Source organism: Anabrus simplex, chromosome 5, assembly GCF_040414725.1.
Source record: "Anabrus simplex isolate iqAnaSimp1 chromosome 5, ASM4041472v1, whole genome shotgun sequence".
NCBI lineage: Eukaryota > Metazoa > Arthropoda > Insecta > Orthoptera > Tettigoniidae > Anabrus > Anabrus simplex.
In genome coordinates this window covers 275815462-275841388 of record NC_090269.1, presented here as the reverse complement: position 1 = coordinate 275841388, position 25927 = coordinate 275815462, and the positions used below count along the sequence as shown (strand labels likewise).

The 25927-nt window shown below is 36.8% G+C and overlaps 1 protein-coding gene across 1 annotated transcript in view; it reads left to right on the top strand.

Moving 5' to 3' along the window:
- The window catches only part of unc-13-4A (BAI1 associated protein 3), an 824271-nt gene that overhangs the window by 522250 nt on the left and 276094 nt on the right, over window positions 1–25927 (top strand). The window contains exons 6-8 of the mRNA XM_067148123.2: window positions 2464–2619; window positions 14526–14570; window positions 14695–14851. Coding sequence (XP_067004224.1) covers window positions 2464–2619; window positions 14526–14570; window positions 14695–14851 — 358 coding nt within the window. The remainder of the gene's footprint in view (window positions 1–2463; window positions 2620–14525; window positions 14571–14694; window positions 14852–25927) is intronic.

The following is a 25927-nucleotide window of genomic DNA, read 5'->3' as shown; positions in this document are numbered from 1 at the left end:
TTAGTGTTTTCTGTTGTGTAGGCTATTTTTATTTCGTGCTTCATTAATGAACTGGTTATCGGATAAATGCTATGGTTAGTGAACGTGAATTTAGCATATTTTGGTTTGACGGGTTTCAATGGAGTTAAATTTGTAGCTAGTTTCAGTTTGGTTTTATTAATGATTTTATCAATCATACTCGTGTTAAATCCATTGAATTTAGCTATTTCCTTAATGAATAGTAATTCTTTCTTTAAATTAATAGAGGACATAGGGATCTTTAATGCTCTATATATTAAACTGTGATAAGTGGCTTTTTTATGTGAGTTGGGATGTAAAGAATCATTTTTTTATGGTTGTTGGAGAAAAGGTGGGTTTTCTGTATATTTGGAAGTCGAATTTGTTCAATGCTCGTGTGATTTTGATGTCTAAGAAGTTCAAAGAGTTATTGAACTCATCTTCTTTAGTGAATTTAATATTATTATCTAAGTTGTTGAGAAATGATAGTATGTTATTGCTGTTGTTGATTTGTTTATCAATGGTAGCTATGGTATCATCAACATAGCGATGCCAAAGACAGAGTCCGTTGATGTTATTAATAATCTTACTATGTTCGAGATTATCTAAGTATATTTTTCGCCATCGTCTAATTATAACCGCCAGACTATCAACTTTATTTTTATGCAATCTGACTACTTGTTGTATAACAATCTGTTGTTTTATCCATTGCACTTATTTTAGCAGCCTTCTAATGTTAATTTTGTTAATACTTCCACTATTATATCTCATCACATAGTATTTTTAAACTATCATTGTTATTTGTAATGTTATTTTACTTCAAATCCCTTCAAGATTTAAAATTCATTTCATTATTACATGTTATTTAGACGCTTATTTTTAATTTAAGGTTAAGACTATGGCTGATGATGCCTTCAGGGAAGGCGAAACATGTACCACTATTAGTTAACAAATTTATGTAAATCATCCAAGGCGATTTTGTATTGATTAGGTGGTCTAATAAATAACTTAATGTTATTATTTCAATCAAATATCATCAATACGGACCAAAAATGATATTTATTACATGTAATAATAACATGTACTGTAGACATGACCGATACAGAATGCCATTATCTTTCAATTCTGAACAATGTACAAATGAAACTTTTATTTTATATATCTATAAATCTATATCAGATATATATCTATACCAGATATATAGATTACATTTCCGATCAATTGTCTTATACATTTTTACCATGCCGACTATGATAAGAGATATTCATGAATTTGGATTTTTGTTGCTAAGTCCATACAAGCGCCGAGTCACGAAAAAACTGGGAAACAGATTTTAATGAAAATCAGTATGTAAAGTCGGGGAATAAGGAACTACATTCTATGCTATAAATAATATTATAAGATGCCCTAATATCACAGAGTCGGAAGAAAACTAAATATAAAGCCCTACAACATAACAAGCTCATAAAATTGCTCAACAATAACATTACAATGACCATCGTTTGTTGCAATGCGCTTTGTGTCTTCTGCTGCCATTCATCTCCAATAGATGGGGTTACTGCTGCATACCGAGTATAACAGCCTGCCTGAATATTGGCAGGAAGTAGCTGGGGAGTTAGATCTCCCTCTTCTGGTTCATAAATTTTCTGACACTACTGGTACATAATACACTGGTTCATCATAGAATTCAAGCTATTCAATCTCTACTCTGAGACACTCATTGGAATAAGCAGTGTGCACATTTAATGGAATAATGGCAGAGGATTGTGCATGGCTGTCTGCAGCCTGGTCATTCCACCACTGGAACTTTGGACTTTTGAAGGACAGGTTAAAATTGTGGTTCTCTGTATCAAAGTGGTTGCCATATTACTTAACTCCTGTTACTTAGCATTTACTCAGCAAAGTAACTGCTGAGCCTTGGAAAGCATGCATTAAATTTCCACTTTTTCTGCCACATGGTAATGCAATTGGGATGTTGAAATTGGTACATTGGGCATCTAAATGGCAGTACAGTAAGTCTACGGTCTGGTTGCCGAAGTCATAAATTATTATTATTATTATCATTATTATTATTATTATTATTATTATTATTATTATTATTATTATTATTATTATTATTATTATTATTATTATTATAATATAATATAATAATATAATGTTCTTACATTAGATTTAGTAGAATAATCTATGAATTGGAAATGCAATTACAAGCATGCTTTGATAGAAAGAAATGTAAGTGAATTATTGCTCTTTGTTAACATTGGATAGTTTAAATGATAGATACTTTAGGGAACATTCTCTCAAGGATTCTGTCCACTAATGAAAGAATCTGATATCCCATTGAGTTTTGGGTGAATTGTCAAAATGAAAACAGTACATTCATTATTCTTAACTAATACTTGTGAAGAACTTTGTATTCAGTGGTGTGTATTGTTCAAGATACATATATTTATTCCTTTGTTACAGCTTTAGATTGAGCTTCAAACGAAAGGAACATGGTTATTCAAGGGAACGTCGAGAACACCGAGATAGCTTGTCTGTGCAAGTACCAGCCAAATTCATCCGAGCCACCACTGTTAAGCCACAAACACTCAACCCTCGTTGGAATGAGAGGTTCAGATTGTAAGAAAACTTAAGAATTATGGTCTCTCTGAACTGTAACTTACAGCTCACTAAGTAAATGTGCATTGAAATTTGATATGATTAACCATATATTTCTTCTGGCTGCAAGTATTTAGGGAAGAAATTGTAAGAAATTGTGACTGTAATAGAAAACAATTATGTTCCTGTTGTCAACATTAACCAATAGACTGCATAGATATTAGTATTAGAAAGATGTTTCTGATGAATTTTGTGTGAGTGTAACTCAGAAATGAAAGTAAAACAGGGGCAATAACTGGTGCAGATAGAAGGAGTTTTCAATATCATCCTATCCTGTGGTAACCTATTCATATCTACATAAGTACAGTAAAACTTCTTTCATATGTTTTCTACGTTTATACTTTTTTTCACCAGTTCCAACAAAATCCTATACGTTCAGTATTACGCCGAGTTATTTTGTTTATACATCTTTCACTTATATGATTCATAAGCTTATATTGTAAGTCCTCATGGCAAAAATGCATTGTTTATACGTTTACAGTGGTTTCTGTCTTCAAAATCACAAGAAATATTCTAAACACAAACTTATGACTCGCACTGTACTTTTCTTGGAAATCATACCTCGACACACATGATTGGTAGATTGAATGACCTTGAAACTATTTTTCGAGCATACTCTTTAGTGTTCTGCACTTCAGTAGTGACTGAGTTGTGATTAGCATCATGAGATTCATGAGTAGCAAACGTGGGTGAAAGAAAGAGAACGAGCATTACAATTGCTGAAAAATTACGTATTTTAAGTGTAGTGAAGGAAAGCAGCAACATGTAACAAGCTGAAGTTGCTAAGAAATTGGGGATTGCTTCATGACCTTGAAACAATTGTAGTTAAAGCCATGTAAAGTGAAGAAAGTGCATATATGTTAGGTGTCCCCAAGAAATGAACTTCATAATTAATCTGTATTGTCAACCTTGAGCAAGTTTTAAGAGTGATTGAGTAAACACCACTTACTCAAGTTACTTAACTTGTTCAGCTTATACTAATTTTCTTTCTTTTTTCTTTTCTTTTTAGACCTATTGTTCTAAATGTTCTCTATAATACACAGAGCCATAAAACCTATCCAGCAACTCAACCTATGTCTTGAGGAAGTTCCACCTGAATTAAAGTATATTTTAACTTTAATATTAGAACATTAGAAAATTATCTTGGCCAAGTGTTGGATTATCAGTCAACTTTTTTTACTGGACAATTCATAGGGTCTATTAAAAATTCCTTGTTTTTTAAAGATTATATTGTCTCTGAAGACATGACATTTTAACTACAAATTCTTTTTTAACATAAATAGGCCTGTTTAAGTGTATGTTTTAATTGTGCATTTTATGGAGATATATTTAACTCTAGAAATTTTGGATGTGTTGTTTGTTGCAGCAGTTCTTTAGGAATGGCATTAATCTTACCATACTTTCGTCATTAGGCTGAAAATGTCTCTCAAATAGAGACAAAACATATCCCTTTCCTAAAAAGCAAATAAAGGTATCTTTAAGTATTGTAAAGGTGGAGTTCACTCAAACATCATCTTCATTTACCATTTCCAGCTTCCCAGGTCAGGTTGTGAGTCAGAGACCTCCATCCCTGCCTGTCTCTCCACCACTTTCTCTTTTTTTAAGTACATCTTCTGGTTTTCCTCCCCTCTTCTCTATGCACTCCCACCCAGAATGTGTCCAACATTTTTGGGGTCTTTTTCATGGTCTCTTTCCTGTTAACTTCTCTGAAAAGCTTTTTTTGGCACACTCTCTTCTCCCATTCTCATCATATGCCCATACCACTTTAACTTTGATGTTTCTGTCCTGTCTTGAAGTTTCAAGATTCCTGTCCTTTTCCTTGTCTCTTCATTTCTAATTCTATCCTTTCTGGTCTTGCCCTTGATACCTCTTAGGATTTTCATCTCCACTGCCTGTATTCTACTCTCCTCTCGTTTTGTTGTAGTCCATGATCCAGCTCCATAGGTTAGTATGGGTTCATAATAGGTTGAATACAATACATTCTTACATTTCTTCGGGACATCTTGGTTCCACAAAATACCCCTTACACTCTGGTAGAAGCTGTTTGCTTGTTGTATCCTTTTCCCAATTTCTTCGGTCAACTTTCCATCTTCTGTGATCACACTTCCCAAGTACTTGAAACTTTTAACCACTTCCAGAATTTTACCATTCAGTTTTATTTTTCCTCTTCCTTCCTTCCTTCCTTCCTTCCTTCCTTCCTTCCTTCCTTCCTTCCTTCCTTCCTTCCTTCCCTTTGTCATCACTATTGTTTTACTTTCCTCTGTGCTTACTTTCATCCCAAATTTTTCTATCTCATGATTCCATACATCTACTTGTTTCTGCACTTCCATTTCATCCTCACCCCATATCACTATATCATCTGCAAACAACACGGCTTTTGTTGCCTGTCTTTCCAATCTCTGTTTAATGTTCTTAGGGAATTTTATCCATGACTATGATGAATAGTATGGAGGATAGTACACTTCCCTGTTGGAGAAACAAAATATATCACTTACAGGGACATTAAACATATAAATATGCATGACTTTAGACTGGATATTTCAAATTCTCCTTGGGAGGACATAATTAACATAGATGATATTGATGTAAAACTACAAAAGCTCGGTTACCTCTTACTTGGTCTCCTCGATAAGCATGCTCCGAAACATAGAGTTAAAGTTTCTTGACCTCCCTGCCCATAGCTAACTGATGATGTTAAACGCGTGAAGTCCCATTGAGATTTATTACATCGGCTATATAGATGAACCAACTCTCCTGATGTACTTGAACAGTATCGGTCTCTGCGCAACAAAATTAAAGTAGTGATCCATAATAAGAAATTCTTTCACTACCAACAGCTAGCCAATAATAATTTGAATGCACGAAGCACATGGTGAGAGCTCCGCTCCATGGAAATAGGGAATCAACATCTATATAAACTTGAACCTAACCATTGTAACCCAGATATATCACTTGACGACTTAAATAAACACTTCTGTTATGGTACGTTAAAATTAAGCACCAACCACAGACTATAACACAATTAAAAATTACTGACTAAACCGCCACCAAATAGACCAATGTTCAAACTCCATACTGTTAATGAAACTGAGGTGAATCATGAAATACTTTTGATCAAGTCCAATGCCACTTGAGTTGATGATCTCCCCATCATCATCATTAAACGTATTCTAGATATTATTTGTCCAGTAATTACTCACATATATCATTTCTACCTCAGTTCTGGAACATATCCAAGAATATGGACAGATGCAATCATTAATCCGGTACCAAAAATGTCTCCAACTGTTTCCCTATAAGACTATCGACCGGTGTGTATACTTTCATCTCTCTCCAGATCCTTTGAACGGATAATCCATTGGCAACTAACTGAGTATCTAAACAAATATTTCTAGTTTGACCCATTAGAGTCAGGGTTTAAAAGACCTTAGACATCCCTTCATTCACTCCATCTGGTACCAAAATTCTGTATGACGGTAAATAATTTAGGTGTTGTTATAAATGAAAACCTAATTGGAATGAACACGTCACACGTATCTGTAACAGAATTTATGCCTCACAACCACTGCTCTATTGAAGATTACAGATGCCATTAGATACACAATGAGTGAACAGAAGGTCACATTACTTACTCTTCTTAATTTTAGTAGTGCATTTGACACTGTAAACACCGAGCTCGATAGCTGCAGTCGCTTAAGTGCGGCCAGTATCCAGTATTCGGGAGATAGTAGGTTCGAACCCCACTGTCGGCAGCTCTGAAAATGGTTTTCCGTGGTTTCCCATTTTCACACCAGGCAAATGCTGGGGCTGTACCTTAATTAAGGCCACGGCCGCTTCCTTCCCACTCCTAGCCCTTTCCTGTCCCATCATCGCCGTAAGACCTATCTGTGTCGGTGCGACGTAAAACAACTAGCAAAAAGACACTGTAAACATAGACATACTGCTGGCCAAATTAAAAACCTCTCATCTAAATCAGACTGCTTTATAACTCTTACCTCACAAACTGCAGATGAGTCATTATAAATAACAATACTTTTCAATGGTCAATGAAACAAACAGGAGTACCGGTATCCCAAGGTTCTGTACATGGACCACTGCTTTTTATTTTGTACATAAACGACATAGCATCTCGATTGAAATATTGCAATTATCATATAAATGTGGATGACCTCCAAATATATTATCATACAAAACTGGAAGATATTCGTATAGTAACATAGAATGCTGACTTACAAAATATATAATCACTTGCTTGTGAAAACTCTATATTAATAAATCCCTCCAAGACAAAAGCTATTATAGTTGGACAATTGAAATTAATAAACATAACAAAGACCTTAGACATCCCTTCATTCACTCTATCTGGTACCAAAATTCCATACGAAAGTTTGGTAAATAATCTAGGTGTTGTTATAAATGAAAACCTAAATTGGAATGAACACGCCACATGTATCTGTAACAGAATATATGCCTCACTCCATCCTCTGAAATACCATCATAACATTTTACCATTAAATATGAAAGTCTGGCTTATAAAAACATTAGTTCTCCCTTTATTCTATTATTGTGATGCTGTATTCATAGATGCTATGAAAGAACAAATTTGAAGGATACAATGGACCATGAATTCCTGCATCAGATTTGTATTTTCATTACACTATGACACTCATGTCACACCTTATTAGAAGCAACTTTGGCTCCTAAAATTTTAAGAACTCAGAAATCTTCATGTAGCCATGTTGATATTCAGGTTGCTAACTGAGAGAACTTTCCAGTATCTGTTATCAAACTTTACATACCTTTCCTCTTTTACAAGCATAATACACGCTCTGTTACGACACTCTCCATTCCCTTTAGCAGGTCAGCTGCCTATAATCAATCACTTACTGCAGCAGGAGCAAGATTATGAAACTCTGTTCCATATAACATCTGCAGCAGTAACTCACTAGAGTCTTTCAAGTCTTCCTACAGAAAGTACCTCTTAGATGCATAAACCAGTGATATGAATCTTGATGAGAGAATGATATATATATATATATATATATATATATGTGTGTGTGTGTGTGTGTGTGTGTGTGTGTGTGTGTGTGTGTGTCATTTAGTTAATCATATTTAAATTAAATTAAACTTATTTTTATTAAATTTCATTTAGTGGTTTGGCAAATGATATGTACATATTGGTATAATTATTGTGTTGCATTTATTTTGAATTTATGATGCAAATTAGTTTATTTTAAAATAATTAATATTCTCCAAAAATTTTCTGTACAATGATGTGGTTAAGTGTAAAAGAGGACCATGAGTCTTAAATTCACCACTACTAAAGACAAATAAATAAATAAAATAAATAAACTCATATTAATACATACACAGCACATGTTTCATGACATAACCTCATAAATAATATGATCGTCCATAAGTAATAATAATAATAACAATAATAATAATAATAATAATGATAATAATGATTCAAGCTCGATACTTGCATTATTTACCCATGGATCAAAGAATATTGCTTTCAAGTTATCTTAGCCTATTACACTTGCATCAAAGATGGAAAGAAAAATGAGTAAAAGGAATAAAAAAGGGAATAAAGGGAAAAATGTGTGTGTGAAGCAGGTGGGAGTTGTCCCTACTATTACACCCTGGGATGTACAAAATTCCCTGTACTTGCAGCAAGGTATACATTGGTTAAACATTCTGGTTCACGAGTACTCATATCAAGGAAATCAAAGAAATATCCATCTCAACCAGCCAGACAAGTCAGCAATAGCAGGACATGCCATAGCGTTGGGTCATGAAGTTGTGTTCCATGATGTTCGAGCTCTTAACCCACACAAAACACTACAGGTCTAGGATTATATGGGAAGCACTGGAAATATATGAAAATCCTAATTATTTGAACAGGGACACTGACTATCAATTAGTAAGACATGGTTGCCAGCCATTAAAGATTTTGGTAGGTATTTCTCTTCCCTGTCCTTCACTATTGTTATTTCAATTTTTTTCCAAATTCGTACTGCCGGGTTGAGTAACTAAGATGGTAGGGCACTGGCCTTCTGAGCCCAACTTGCGAGGTTCGATTCTGGCTCAGTCCGGTGGTATTTGAAGGTGCTCAAATATGTCAGCCCTGTGTTGGTAGATTTACTGGCATGTAAAAGAACTCCTGCAGGACAAAATTCTGACACCTCGGCATCACCAAAAACTGAAAAGGTGGTTTGTGAAACACAGAAACAACATTATTATTATATTATTATTTTTGTTTCAGCCATCTATGGGCTGCGATTAGACAAATTCCATTGCTTTCTCAAGTTCTTTCTCTTTCCTCTTTCACCAGTATTCCTTCATCCGTTGGCTTGCTCATGCCTGAAGATTTTTCTGTTTGTTGTATCTTCTGCTGTGATCCCACATTTTTCTAAATCTCGGTGGACTTCTTTTACCCATGGGACTTGTGTCTTCCTGTTCTCCTGGAAGGTGAGGATCCTGTTGGCGAGTCTCTCTGATCCCATCCTTTTAATATGTCCGTAGAACATCAATCTCCTCTTTTTCATTGTGGTGGTGATGTTTTCAAATTGTTGGTATAGTTCGTGGTTTGGTCTCATGCAAAACGTAAACTTGTCTGATGATTTTCTGGGTCCAAGAATCTTTCTAAGGAACTTCCTTTATTTCTTTTCCAAATATGAGAGTCCCTTCATGGCTGTTGTCTCAGGTGCATATAAACATTCAGGTTTGACTATCGTGCTGTAGTGCTTGAATGCCTGGTAGGAGAGTGACTTAGATTTGTAGGTGTTCTGACATAATCTAAATGCAGCTTCCATCATTTTTGCATGTTCTTGAATTGCTGCTTTTTCATTCATGTTTGGAGTCAAAATCTCTCCTAGGTACTTGAATTTTGTAGCTCTTTTGATGTCACCGTACTTTGTCCTCGTTGTCCTGGTTGGGTCAGTGGTATTTATGTTCATGTACTCTGTCTTCTCAAAAGATATTTGCAATCCTGTTTTGTCTGCTGTTTCTTTGAGGACTTCATTCTGCTTAGTTTCAATTTGCAAATTCTCTGCAAAAAAGACTATATCATGTCCAAATGCGAGGCATTCAAATTTAAGCCCAGTTCTCTTGTGACCTAATCTAATTCCATTTGGAAAGTTGAACTTGCTCATTTCTTTTTGCCATTCCCTAATAACTTTCTCTAAAACACAGTTGAACAAAATTGGAGAGAGGCCATATCCTTGTCTCAAACCTGTTTTGATTTCAAAGGGCTCTGACAGTTCTCCTAAAAAATTTATTATTATTATTATTATTATTATTATTATTATTATTATTATTATTATTATTATTATTATTATTATTATTATTATTATTATTATTGTTGTTGTTGTTGTTGTTGTTGCTGTTGTTGTTGTTGTTGTTGTTGTTGTTGTTGTTGTTGTTGTTGTTGTTGTTGTTGTTGTTGTTGTTGTTGTTGTTGTTGTTGTTGTTGTTGTTGTTGTTGTTGTTGTTGTTGTTGTTAAAATCGTACTCTCCTTTCACTCTAGGCTATGTGCTATGTGTCATACTCTCATAACCTACATACACTAGTTACCGGTACTGTATTATTCTTGCTTCGTTTCACTCTTGTGTCTTCACCTGCCCCCAACCCACACCTAACTCACACAAACACATTTTTCTCTTTATTCTCTTTTTTTCATTTACACTCTTTTCTTTCCATATTCAGCTCTACTTAATTCTTGTCAGTCTTTCATTGCATTTTATTTTATTTATTTATTTATTTATTTATTTATTTATTTATTTATTTATTTATTTATTTATTTATTTATTTATTTATTTATTTTACCGCATTACTTCCCCATCGTCTTTGATTCAATTGATGACCTTACTGTTTATTTTGCAATGCACATATATATTGTACAGAAAACAACTTAATTGGAGCTAAGATTGCGTTGTCACTTCCCACTCTTAAGACTAGTGCACAGTGAGCCATCTGGTAACAAATGAGAGTACCACTTACAATAGGCCAACTGTAAAGAATTCTCAAATACAACTGTCAGTCATTATTAGAAAAGTCTTCCTCGACAGATGAGATTTTCTTCTGAAGGCACAGAGTACAGCAAAGTTTCCACAAAATGTAAAGGATTTTTGCTCGTTTTCTTGTCAGGGCAAAAGCCCAAAATCTATATTACCATGTCTAAAATATCATTAATGAAAATACTGGGTTTTCTGATATGCTTTCCTCCAGCTTGCAGTGTGTTTACTATGGGCATCTGGGTCAAAATTGTGACAAGATAAACCATACAACAGTAACAATTAAATTGAAACAAGAAATTAAGTGGTTCAACTTATTCAATACAAGTAAATAAGAAATGTAGTGTTACATTCTTATTTGGTTAAAAGCGGTACCGGTTTCCATCACCAATCTGGGTCATCATCAGCCGATTAAAAATAAAAAACAATGCATAGAAAAACAAAAAATTAAAGGATATGTCTTTCACAAAAGCAGTTTAAGAAGCAATATAAGACAATAGGGTTAGCACTGCGCAATTTTAAATCATAAAATCCAGAAGAAGTCGAAGATCAGTTAATTATATGTGGCAAGGTGCAAGTCCCTGAAGAGTAGCGCAACACACGCAATGTCCGGCACATTTTAAGGCACAGTGCACAGTGTTCTGGATTGTATGATTTAAAATCGCGCAGTGCTAACCCCTATTGTCTTATATTGCTTCTTGAACTGCTTTTTTTTGAAAGACATATCCTTTAATTTTTTGTTTTCCTATGCATTGTTTTTGTATTTTTAATCAGCTGATGATGACCCAGTTTGGTGGTCGAAACCGGTACCGCTTTTAACCAAATAAGGATGTAACACTACATTTCTTATTTACTTGTATTGAATAGGTTGAACCACTTAATTTCTTGTTTCAATTTAATTGTGATACAGTTCAATATGGAACATTATGAAATTTTTATCTTTAAATACAACAGTAACACAAACAATTTCAAGAAGTTCATTACTTACCGGATTCTGAAAGTTGAAACTACCCACTTTTGTAGTTCTTGTTGAGGAATCGTGGTGATATCCTGATGAATATTATGTTTCAATTTTTGTTATGGTGTTCAGGTTTGTCTTGTACACAACCTAGATAATAAGTGCAGGCAGATAAATCAGTGGACTAAGGAGACCACAAATCTCTACTATTAACTGTCTTCTGCTGAAACACTTTATTTTCAAAAAGAACTGATTCTGGGATACTTTCACCATTGTTAGCACATCATACACTGATTTTTGTGTCATGGAGCAGCACTTCATGTATGAAGTCAGGTTTAACAGCACTACAGTACTGTAATGATTGTTTTGTGTGCCCACATAACCATTGAGGTGGAAGAATATTGAATGTGTGCCTGTTTTTCCATTGTATACGTTTTCCAGATTCCACTCACATAGTCTGTACCTACATACAGGAATAATAATGTTATTTGCTTTACGTCCCACTAACTACTTTTTTAAGATCTTCGGAGACGCCGAGGTGCCAGAATTTTGTCCCGCAGGAGTTCTTTTACGTGCCAGTAAATCTACCGACACGGGGCTGTCGTATTTGAGCACCTTCAAATACCACTGGACTGAGCCAGGATCGAACCTGCCAAGTTGGGGTTAGAAGGCCAGCGCCTTAACCGTCTGAGCCACTCAGCCCAGCCCTACATACAGGATCGCCTGGTTGAAGAGCATGCACCACTGTTATTTTATATAGCTTTCAAGTAATTAAATACCCTTTTACACAGACCCATATGAAATTTCCGCTTGTTGTGCAAGATGACAAAATGATTTTTTACAAGAATTTTCCAAACGATGACCACTGCCATTTAAATTGTTCTCCAGTGAGAACCCTACTCTGCTTTTTTGGTTTCTTAGGCTGGAAATTTTGAAATATATTAGAAAGATTAGAACTGTTTTGCAACTTGGAACGTCTACACTTGGGAATCTTTCCTAAAACATTCTTTGAACTTCACAAGTTGACTGAGTTAACAGATATGAATCATACATGAAGATATGCTATGCTGTTAAAATGCATGAGTCGTAATACCCTTTATGCCTAATTACAGAAAGAACAAAATGCACTGTCACTTGGGAACAGCTGAAATACAACTGTGACATTGGGCACATGTATAAGGTCAGTAGAAGGGATGCATATACACACAAAACAAAAACCAGTATTCAGGGAACGAAACATGTGATAGCATACTTCCCACATACAGCAAACTAGTGGGTGGTCATCCTTCTGTGCACACTTTAGTAAAGCTTATCTGATCACTCTGTATATATTTATTTAGGGTATTGAATTTATTTTTGTAATTTAACATCATTTAAAACAATAAAGTAAGTATGTAAGTGAGGTTTTATTTTACATAGCAAAATTAAGGCCTTCATGCCTTCTCTTCCATCTAACCAGGCATAGAAATATAAATATATTATATCATATTACATTAAAATAATTAAATAGAATAAAAATTGATAATAATGTAAATAAAGTCAATTTTATTATAATATACCGTATTTGGTATGATATGGAATGACTCATAGGTCTGAATATATTTCTTTTGCTTGAAACTGAGCTACGTATTATGATTCTATTGTTAAATGAGTCAATAATGTTCCAATTCAAGTATTTTGCTGTGTATTATTTCCATTAAATTTTCTAATTGATAGGAATTGATTAAAAATTCACGCCCAGGCTTTGAGGAAAATATACCTCTATTTATTTCAGTCATCTAATTTATTTTCACACCTAGGCCTGAATAAAATAGTAGACATGAAGGTAAATTATGTTGGAATATAATTATCTGGTTGGTAATGGAATGACTGATTTGTCATTATGTTTTTCCCATTACTGTATCTGTTCCTTTCATTGTTCCTGTCTTTCAATATTTCTTGAATTACACTTGTTTGTTCCTTTCCATTACCTACTGGTATTGAAATTGATCTTGGTACTTCTGCGAATTTGAAGAGGAACAGACTTCTAGGCATCTCTTGCACTGTCATCTATGCCCAGATTCATGTACAGGGTTGGAATTGGCACTGGCTGGAAACAATGCCATCAGTGTAGCCAAATACTGGTCACAACTTGTGTAAATAATGTATATATAGTGTAAATATTTTACTTGATTTCTCCTTTTTTGATTTTTATGTATGTTCTTCCATTTGTTATACTTCATATGCAAATTTTTCAAGTGATTCATTTATAACTATATACAATTAATTTATTCATGTGTATTTTTCATATTCAGTACCTCTTTCTTGTACATATTGGTACCTCTGAAACGAATTTTTAAAAAAAACTACTTGTATTGGACCCACTGGATTCTTTTCCTCCGTTTTATGTTTGTCCTGTGTTCCTGTTTTTTTTTTTTTTTTTTTTTTTTTTTTTTTAAACGTCTGTAATCATCTTTATCTTACATTTTTTCTTAATTTATCTGGCTTCCTTCTTATCCCACTTCCCACCCCAAGACTGAAGATCTGTCAAGATGGTCTCTCAATGAATGTTGAAACCCACCCTCTTGATGAAGCTGGGAAGCAGAAACAAGCTCATTGATTGATGAAGATGAACTGGGTTTGATGAGGAGAGAGCCAATATCTGTGGACAGCAGTGTCTGAAGATGTGGAGATTAGCCTTGTCCTTTTGCGTTTTCTTTCTATTCCTTCCTCTTCTCCCACCAGTCTGTCATTGTGTTTCTCTTGTTATGTGTTTCTTTCATTATTCCTGTTTTACTGTGTGTGACTTGAATTGCACTTGTTTGTTCCATTCCATTACTGACTCATAAGTCTTAGTTTATTTTCTCACATCATAACATACTTTTGATGTACTATTGTTCTCTTTCCACAGTGATATTGATGATGTTGCTACTGATATTCTTCACCTCGATATTTGGTATGTGTCATTCTCTCTAAATTAACTGATTCTTTCATTCCATTATAGACAATGAAAATACAATAAAAATTTAAATATATCCTTTATTTGCCTGATTATAGAGTGTTTGTTCTTCCTATGTTAGGGACCATGATGATGAATCATCAGTGTTTGATGCAGTGAGCAAATTAAATGAAGTGAGAGGCGTGAAAGGTCTGGGACGTTTCTTTAAACAAATTGCCCAAAGTGCACGTTCTGGCAGTCAAGATGATTTCCTTGGTTGTGTCAACATTCCTATACAGGTAATTAATACACTTCATGTTTCAAGTGTTTCTGTTTTTTTAATATAATGTCATTATTCCTATACAATCATTCCTTTAAAAAAATATAATTACTGTAATTATTTTCCATATCTTTCTTCTTTCTCTTGTTTTCCTCAGAGACACTTTAAAACAATAACCATAATTTTCCTCTGAAACCAGGCTAATCATTTTTAATTTTTGTTTTAATCTTATTGTCCTTTTTTGACAGGGCAACCAGTTATTAATAATGTCAGCATTCAAAATTTTGGCTGAGTAGAATATGTTAGTATTATTTTATTAAACAAAAGTTACAATAAATTTGTAAATGTTATTTAGTGTTGGACATAAAGAGAAGTGAGAAATGACTTGCAAGGTAGGTGCATGCAGATAGTCTGCATACAATAGGATGTGTGATTTATCTATGCTTCCATTATTATTATTATTATTATTATTATTATTATTATTATTATTATTATTATTATTATTGTTTGGGCCTACTGGGGACCACAAAGCTCATTTCGACTCCTTGTATGGAAATTCTGTTTTTTCATTGCCCAGAAAGCTTTTATCTTCTGGCTGTGTGCTTGTTTCCTTTCCTCGGTCCACTTCGGTCGGATGGTGCCTGTACTCTGTCTGCTGGTGAGAGACTCTGGAAAGACACCTTGAAAGGTCAACTGCCAGAATAATACACGATCCTGTATGGTTTGTTCTGAAATCCCCAGCTGTTCTAAGTCGGATTTCACTGTGGTGATCCATTTATTTTTGGACGCTTTCCCTCTGCCTGTAGTGGTAAAGATCTTGCTGGTAAGTCTGTAAGTATTCATACGAGTCAAATGCCCATAGAAAGTCAATCACCTCTTCCTCATGGATGTAACTATGTCTTCTTGATTATCATAGATCTCATTGTTGTGCTTTATCCTGTAGATACTATCCCCTTCTCTTATTGTTCCTAAAATCCTCCTTAGTATTTTTCGTTCCTTGAGTTCTAGCTTCCTCAGTGGACCTTTTCTGTCCATTAGAAGACACTCAGAGGTGTACAGTATGGACGGTCTTACTACTGAATTGTAATGTTGGAGTTTAAGGTTCTTAGAGAGGCACTTGGATGTATAGATGCTCTTACAGGTATGGTAGATCCTTTCCAACTTGGTGCATCTGGTGTCTATTGCTAACGTCTCATTCTTGGTTGCTGAAATCCGCTCCCCTAGGTACTTCACTGCAGGAACCTTACGAATGGTGGTGTTTTCCAATGGCATAGTTTGTGGGACTCTCTTTATGTTAGTCATGAACTCAGTTTTCTTTATATTGACCCTCAAGCCAGTTTTAGCTGCTATGGTATAGAGGCTCTGTGCTGGTGAGTAGCTTCTTCTATATTGTTGGCTAATAAGGTAAGGTCGTCGGCAAAGGCCAGGCAAGGTACACTGAAATTATCTTTCTTGTAGCCAATTTTCGGTCCACTTCCTGGAGGTAATGTGGCAGTCCATACCCTGATAATCTTCTCTAGAACGCAATTAAAGAGAGTGCAAGAAATTCCATCACCTTGTCTAACTCCCGTTTGGATAGAGAAACTCTCTGAGAGCTCACCTCTAAACTTTACTTTGGAGGTGGTGTTCTTGAGCATAGCCTGGATTAGTCTGGTGGTCTTCTCATCCAGGCCTAATTCCCATAAGGTGGAGAGGAGGATCTGCCTATCTATTGAATCATATGCCTTCTGGAAGTTCACTAGTAGGACTACCCATTTGTGTCCGCCATGATTCTTGTACCTCAGGATTGTCTTGAGGTTCTGTATCTGCTCTGTGCAAGATCTATTTGCACGAAAACAGGCCTGATATTCACCTAATTGGGAATCCAGTTGACTGACCACTCTGGTTTGCAGGGCTTTAGAAAAGATCTTGTATGTAACTGATATTAGAGAGATGCCTTTGTAGTTGTCAAGGTCTATCTTACTACCTTTCTTGTGTAGAGGATGGATCACCGCCGAGGTCCATTCCTCAGGTAAGGTCTCCGTTGCCCAAATATCCTCTATGATCTGATGGATGCTTTGTATGGATTGTTCGTCAGCATATTTCCACATCTCCGCTACTATACCGTCTTCACCTGAGGCCTTGTTGTTCTTTAGGCTCTTGATAAACTCCCTTATTTCTTCAATGGTTGCCAGTGTGGAGTCTCAGTTTCTGGAAAGAGGCTCAGAGAATGCGAGTCTCTCTTTAGGTTCCTCTGCATTGAGGAGCTGTTTGAAATACCCTGCAAGAGTATCGGTACAATCCTTGTTGTTGAACTGAAGTTTCCCATCAGGTCCACGAAGATGAAGAGTGGGAGCTGTGTACTTCATTGTCTGTTTTCTGAGTTCCCTGTAGAAATCTCTTGAGTTGTGCCTCTTAAAGTCCTCTTCTGTCTGTTGTATTAGAGCCTTGTTATGGTTCCTCTTAGCCTGTCGTACTATACTGGCAGTTATTTTCCTTTGAGTACGGAAGGCCTGGTAGTTAGCCTCATTTTTGCAATGGTTTCACGTCACCCAGGCTCTGTGTCTATCTTCTATAGCATGGTCACATGTAGTGGTCCACCATGGATGTTTTCCTTTGTTGGTTGAGGCAGGCATGGTCTTCTGAGCAGCGTCGAGTAGAGCTTTTTGTAGGTTGGGCCACCCTTGCTTCTGTGTGTTTTCTTTCAGAGCGACTTTGAAATCACAGTCTTCATCACTCAGTCGGAGGATGTTGAACTTCGGTATTTTAGCCTTTCTGCCGACATTCGGTAGCCTTCTCAGTGGTTGTAGGATGGTTTTTACCAGAGATACGTAATGGTCCGAGTCTAAGTTAGCACCCCTTAGCACCTTGACATTCGGAATCTCATTGTGATGCCTTTTGTCCATGGCCACATGGTCTATCTGGAATTCACCTAGTAGTGGATTTGGGCTCTTCCATGTCTTCGCCTTCCTAGGCAGGTGTTTGAAGGCAGTTGATTTTAGGACGAGACCATATCTGTCACAAAGGTCTATAAGATGTTCTCCGTTCTTATTTGTCCTCTTATGGGCTGGGTAGAGGCCCACTATCCTGTGATATTTTTTCTCCTTTTCTACCTGTGCATTGAAATCACCCATCAGTATGGTGGTATGATGTTGTGGGATCTTGTCCAGAGCTTCTTCTAGAGTGCTCCAGTATTGTTCAACTGCTTCCAGGTCATTTCTACTTGTGTCGTTTGTGGGTGCATGGAAGTTCATTATGCTATATGCTCTATTGCGGAACCTCAAAGATATTGAGGAGGTCCTACCATTAGGTGAAGTGAACCCTATTATGTGATCAATCATGCTATGATGAACAGCAAAGCCAGTGCCAAGATGTGGGACTGTCTTCATCATCCTGATGCCTGGTTTCCCCTTGTATATTCTGTATCCTTGGGATTCAAAAGCATCTTCGTCCGTGAATCATGTTTCTTGTAGTGCTGTAATCTTGATGTTATATTTGTTCAGCACATCCAGAGTCTGTTTAAGTTTACCAGTCTTTAGCAACAAGTTGATGTTCACTGTAGCCAAGTAGGTGATATTTCTCTTTCTTTTCTGCTGTTGTTTGCATAGTGGAGTACATGAAGTTGCAGGCTCCCCAGAATCCGATGACCTGCTTGCCCCATCACAAGTGGGAGTGGATTTGTTACCACCTGGGGTATTCTTTGTATTAATGTTTCCTTTCGTGTTGAGTCCAACGAGTATGTAGATGAGGCCACCCTAGCGGATGACGGTTTGTCTACTCAAGGTTGTTCGCCCTGAGGAGAAAAAATGAAGGGACCCGACACCTCGATCGAAAAATTAAGGTATCTGCCAAAGAAAGACAAGGGCCACGAAGGGCATGAAAATGAAAGACTCCCTAGCCCTCAGAAACCTAGTAGCGTCAGTGTCAGAAAAGAACAAGAGTTGACCAAGGAAGGTCGGATAGGACCAGATGAAAGTGAGGAGCCTGGCACAAGTAAGTGGAAGCAATGCCAGAACTCAGCTAAGGGCCCCGTGGTCGCCAATCCACGCTCCAAATTTCAGAGCCCCTGGGGCCCCTTTTAGTCACCTCTTACGACAGGCAGGGGATACCGTGGGTGTTATTCTACTGCCCCCACCCACAGGGGGAGCATTATTTATTTATTTATTTATTTATTTATTTATTTATTTATTTATTTATTTATTTATTTATTTATTTATTTATTTATTTATTTATTTATTTTCCTTAAATTGTACATGTAAAATTTAGGGGTGGTAGATGGAGAAAGGGCAAGCCCCACATACACAGAAGTACCTCCATCTCCACATGTGTACATAAACTCTACTGAATATTTACATATAGACTTACGTAGACAATTTTAAATTTACATATTTACACTTCAAACACTGTACCCTTAAAATAATAATAATCTTGATTTATCCTGAAAACATTAGAGTAAGAAAACCCAGCCATTTATACTCTCACTCATACTCCTGTATACACACTCATTCACAACCACTCCCACACACGCACGAATACACATTCGCCCACATACACCTGTACTTGCACCCATCCTTCTTGCAATTCTACTTTATACAAGTTATATACATCGCATATGGGTTTCTATTTACATATACATTTTCTTTACTTCGCGGAGTTAGTGAGGAAGAGGAAGCAGCTTTACCTCAGATGGTAGAAGGTTCCAGGTATGACCAGCCCTTACGTAAAACCCATTTAAATATGAGGTTGTTCTAGCAAAGGAGGGACAAGAGTAACTCCTTGGCCTCTTTTAACAGAGCGGTAATTGAGCTGCAGGCGGTGGAAAGGAGAGAGGTGTGTGTTACCTGCTAAGTTGCTGCTCTAAATCTATTTCTTGTGTTTTGCAGATGATATTATACTGTATAGAGTAGTAAATACCATTTTTCACCACATCATTTCCATCACTACATAATCATCACCTCATTTTTCAATACAAAAATCGGATTTTAAAATCTCACCACGTAATCATCGCAGGTTCAAATTTTGTTCTTCAAGCTAGCTAAAAGGTTAATGGAACTGCAATGGTAAATTGCATATGATTGGGCAATTTCAACGTTTATACAGCTTATGGGCAGTTTAGCAACACAATCATGTTTGCAAGATGTCATACAATGTATAAATTAAATAAATAACTAAATAAATAATACCAGTATATGTACGACACATGGCTTATCAGTAGTTTGACAACCCGGTCGTAAGACAGTGTACTATTTATTCACCAGTGACACATTTTGAGTTCTCATTTGAAGTATGTAAGGCTGTAAAGTATTGCTTGTTGGCAATGTGACCGGAAAATACAGGCACCGCACACACTTGCTTTCTCGTACAGATTTCAAAGGTATCAGAACGCACAGGCAAATGGTGACAAAATGAGTCGCTAAGAACCTAATTCACAAAAAATATTACAATTTGTTCTTATCAGTAGTAAACATCAAAATTAATGCATTCTTTTTTCATAACATTGTCAAGTAACCAGCCACCTGTGGCCATGGGCCACATTTTTGTGATCTGTTATAATACATAATCAAGCGTTCCAGTATTGGGAAATTTATGATTAGCTACACCCCTGCTTGTAACCCTTGTACTTCACCTCAAGTGGGGCTCTCCACATCCTGACAGCCAGCTCTGATTGTTTTACCACCTGAACTAGTCTCCAAGAGCTTCAAAAGAACTGGGATTTTGAATGCACTAATCAGATACAAAGATGATGCAGTATGGCAGAGAAATGAAGGATCTGACACTAGTATGAACAGTGGTGAGGATGGCACATCAGATACTGAAACCAATGATAGTGAAACAGAAGATTTGGGGGAAAATTTTTATTGGTACATCTGTACTTCACAACAGTGCAGTAATTTTTTTGCAAGTATAATATTTTAACTTTAATGCTCAAATCAATGACAATTAATATAAGTTCATGTTTATTTTCAGATTAGAGAAACAAAAATGTTTCAATCTTTGGGCTGGGAAGACTTGGTTGTAAGAATATGAACTGGTGGACTAAACAGTATGTTCCAAGCTGCTGGTGAAGAGACAGCATGGAAAGAAATTAGCAGATGAATAAACTTGAGTGGAACTTTTAAAGATCGTACAGTAATATGAAAATACAGTTGGAATTAAAGAGTACAAACTGCAGCAAATATTCATAGGAAGAGGAATTAGGGATTGGAGTAATTTATCAAAGGAAAAGTACTTTGAAATCATTTAAAATAAATACTAGGTAAACAGTTGATAGGGAATCTACCACCTGTTTAGATCAATGGTGATTGATTTGATGACATATTTCAACTTTCTTAGTTCTCTTACCAGAGCTCAGAGCAGAGAGTTGAGAAAAATTAGTAAGATATATATATAAATAACCATAGAAAGGAATATTAAAATGATAATTTCATTGAAATATTGACAGTTTATTTTTTTATGTTTATATTAGCATCCAAATATAATAATAAAAAGAATGTAGAATTCATAACTACCATTCACTGTGATAATGGAAAGTTTTTTGCTGACACCTTTAATTCCATTTATGGTATTGGTACTCTCTGTAATAGTATATAAATAAAGAACCAACACAAAATAATCATTCAATATTGTTACATGCCAGCCCTGTCATAGGCCCCTTTGGTATTTTCTGGAAGGAATGGCTAAGCCAGGCTCAGGACCTCCCAGCCAGCTTGAGGACATACCATGGTCTCTCCTCATATTGTGCTTTCATCTGGTTTCTCCATGTTCCTTCTCAAAGATGACATGAGAATGTTCCATCTATAGTCAAGCCCCAAAGATTCCAGTACTGGATGTAAAAAGGGGGCTAGCCACAAACAGTGGGTGGAGTAATGGGAGCAGGACAGTAATAGTGCTGGCTGCCATCACTGTCCCCTCAAAATCATAGTATCATTATATTGGAGTACGGAGTATTGATTTCTGTGTATGTAGTGCCCTGGAGTACTGATTACTTATATGTGTAACATTATGGAGTCGGTGTTTGGAACAGTAGATGTGCATAGAGTTGAAGCCATGTTAATTTTTGTTGTTGTGAGGAGTAACATAGTGGTCATTGGCACTGTTGAGTTGTTGCTGTTGTGTGACTGCTTCTTTTAGTTGCCAGTGTCAAGTAGTTTGCTGTGTGGAGCAGCCACGTGAAATAACTAAATGTGCAGAACAAAAGTGAAAGGTGGGTTGTCATTCAGAATTACCACCATCCAGATAATACTGGCAAGCTGAATTACCTACTTAAGAAGGACAGAGACTTTGTAAAAAAGACAGCAATTAGTAGTTTGGTCACTCATGGCTGTATACAATTTTGTGTGTGTGTGTGTGTGTGTGTGTGTGTGTGTGTGTGTGTGTGTGTGTGTGTGTGTGTGTGTGTGTGTGTGTGTGTGTGTGTGTGTGTGTGTGTGTGTGTGTGTGTGTGTGTGTGTGTGTGTGTGTGTGTGTGTGTGTGTGTGTGTGTGTGTGTGTGTGTGTGTGTGTGTGTGTGTGTGTGTGTGTGTGTGTGTGTGTGTGTGTGTGTGTGTGTGTGTGTGTGTGTGTGTGTGTGTGTGTGTGTGTGTGTGTGTGTGTGTGTGTGTGTGTGTGTGTGTGTGTGTGTGTGTGTGTGTGTGTGTGTGTGTGTGTGTGTGTGTGTGTGTGTGTGTGTGTGTGTGTGTGTGTGTGTGTGTGTGTGTGTGTGTGTGTGTGTGTGTGTGTAAAAAGCACATTTTGCATGTCAACACTTTGTCCTGAAGACCTTGTCCAGAAGACTGTAGGTTCTGCTCCAAGAGGCAGGGCGAACATGAAGTTCCCTGCCGAAGGACTACCACGGAGTTCTTTTATAATAAAAATGGAATATGGTGTCAGAAGTTGGAGTAGACCCAATGTGTGAAACATCATTGGAATCAGCAGACCAGATACTATAGGTTTCAGCCACTGACTGGGGTTTTCCAGAAGATCTCTGTATAGTGAGTGCACACTCATATAAATCTTTAGGTTTCCTCTTGTGTTAATTTGCTGCATATCAATTGAGACCAGATTCAACAAAAACAGGGTCATTTAAATGCACACTTGCAGATGATAAAGGAGATGAATGAATACTAGAAGAAAATGGAGAAGAAGGTAAAGGCCAAAAGAAAATGGAGGAGAAGGTAGAATGATGCTGAAAGGAGATGAAGACCAGAAGAAGATGTAAGAAGGCTACAAGTAGGTAGGAGAAAGCCAAAGAAGATGGAAGACAGCCAGAAGATGATGGAAGAAAGGAAGATGAACATATATGATCGACAGACAAAGACAGAAGACAGCCAGAAGAAGATGGAAGATAACCAGAAGAAGCCAGAAGATGATGAGATGAAGACAGGAAACAGCAATTATTACATGCCAGACAGAAGATGATGGAAGAAAGCCAGAGGATGATGAAGATGGGACCTCAGATGAAGGTGGGAGACGGGCAGAGAATGATCGAAGAGGGTCTCCATAATATAAAGCACATTTTGCATGTCAACACTTTGTCCTGAAGACCTTGTCCAGAAGACTGTAGGTTCTGCTCCAAGAGGCAGGGCGAACATGAAGTTCCCTGCCGAAGGACTACCACGGAGTTTAAGGGAAACTGGAGCCATGATGCCTGGATGGAAATGCAGAGGGACAGGAATCGTCACCTTCCCTTGTTCCCCCTGGCTTACTGGAGTAGTTCACAAGGCCATGGGATCTGCACCAGCAAGGATGTCGTGTAGAAGGTCCATCATGCCCTGCTGACTAGTACTGCTGGGATTTGACAGTGAAACTTGAGGATGTACACACCACTATCTAGAAGAGTTTGAGAATAGAAAGCTACCAAAAGAAGGCACAGTACAACCAATGAGAAGACACTACTAGAAATCAGGAGAACGACCTAGGTTAGTCGTCTAACCCCATAAGGAAGAAAGGCTTGTCTCTCAAGCTCCAGAAGATGATGTAAGGCCCTTACTACGTGCTGAGGGGGACAAATGACATCGGCTATCGGATACGACAGATGCCAAGATGCAAGATGAAGGTGATACATCTGGACTGATTGGCACCGTACCAAGAAACAGTTGAAGAGATAACTGATCAGAACAATCAGCTCTCAGAAGATGGGAGGTGTCAAAGAAGCCAAAGAAAGTGGAGGATACTCAGAAGAAGATGGAAGACAGCCAGAAGAGGATAGAAGACAGCCAGAAGATAAAGGAAGAAAGCCAGATAAACATAAATGATGGTCAGACAAAGACAAAAGACAGCCAGAAGAAGATGGAAGATAACCAGAAGAAGACAGAAGACGGCCAGAAGATTATGGAAAGCGGCCAGAAGATGATGAGATGAAGACAGAAGACAGCAAGACAGTGCTGTCATAGCCCCCGTCATAGCCCTCAGCACTGCTGAGTTGTTGCTGTTATGTGACTGCTGTTTTTAGCTGTCACTGTTGAGTAGCTCACTGTGTGGAGCAGCCGCATAAATTTACTATGTGAGTGGCAGACTTTCTCTGTAGTTGAGCAAAGGAACGATTGTGTGGTCAGCAGCCCTGTGTTCAGACCTGTCTGCATGCAGCTATTGTGTGTGAACTGAGTGAGTGTGCAGAACAAAAGTGAAAGGTGGGTAGTCAATTAGGATTACCGCCATCCTGATAATATTGGTGAGTCAGACTACCTACTGTATAGAGGACAGACTTTGTACATAGACAGCAACTATCTCTTTGCTTAACACTATAAGTAACTGCATGACCATATGTAAAGAATTTTAGGCTCTCCTTATTTCATCATCATCATCATCACCACCACCACCACCACCACCACCAAGTATTCAGCCTGAAGTCTGGTCTTTTGATATGAAACAATTTCAAGCCACATACTTAGCAGCAGCCCTCTTTAGTGCTACATTCCTACTGATGTATTTTACGACCTGTGTGAGGAGATTGTTCGCTGTCATCATAGTCCTAGGAACCTACATTACTTTATTCAACACTGAACTTTAGTATTTGTTACGTTTTCTCTCCAAGTCTTTTTAATCATTCACTGGAAACACTACTTTAAAAGCCAACATAACAATTTTCTCTTCTCCATAAAAGCAATTAGCTTGTGCAGTCCTGGCCGTTAATATGCTTTTCTGCAATGGAATTCAACTCTACTCCCTGTAAACTCAGTCTAGCCTCTCCACCTTAGTTATGTTCTTCTTATTTCCAAATGAAACTGCTTGACATTATTACCCATTGTCATAATGTTACATTTTTCAATTCAGTATTAGAACTTTTCCAAATCCTTCAGCAGTGGTACCCAGTCATCTTTTCCAGCTATGATTACTTTTATGCAAAAGAGCAAATTGCTTTGCACCAACAGTCTCCTTTTGAGAATCCTGCATGCATCATTTAGACTACCGTACTTCTCAGAAATCTGAACAGATCAAGACTAATATCAAGAACCTTGATGCTTTTAAATTTCATCATATTCTAGTTTTCTTGTTTATAAATAACTATTTTAGTATATTCTTTGAAGCTATTTGCAACTTGGTTTAACCCTCTTGGAGCCAAGAGCCGATCTGGTCGGCCACTCCCCATCGGCTGGAAGAGGCCAGAGCCTGCCTCCCCTCTACTACTGTAAACTGCCAGGCCGTTTTCAGTGGGAATACATGTATTTTAAAATTCGCGTATATCTACCGGTGTATAGCAAATACCGGCATGAAACTTTCTACAAATCGACTACGTAGAGTAAGAAACTGGTTTGGAGTGATATAAAGAGTTAAAAACGTTTTATTGTTGATTTATAGTTGTCAATAACGTTTATTTTTAGGAAGAGAAAAATATTTTCGCAATTTATCTTTCAATATCTATTTTGAAATAAATAATTTACGACACAAAAGCATATACGTAATTATGTATAATGTATTTCTAAATACAATTCTATAGAATAACTAATTTGAACGAGAAAAATAAAAACATAAAAAATAAAAATTCAAACATATGTCACTAGTAAAAACAAGACAATTTTACTCACCGATAAAATTCGCGTGTATGTATCGATGTTTGGCAAATACTGACAACAAATTTTCTACGTGCAGACAACACAGCATAAACATAATTCTGAATTATTAAATAAGTAAAAAATAA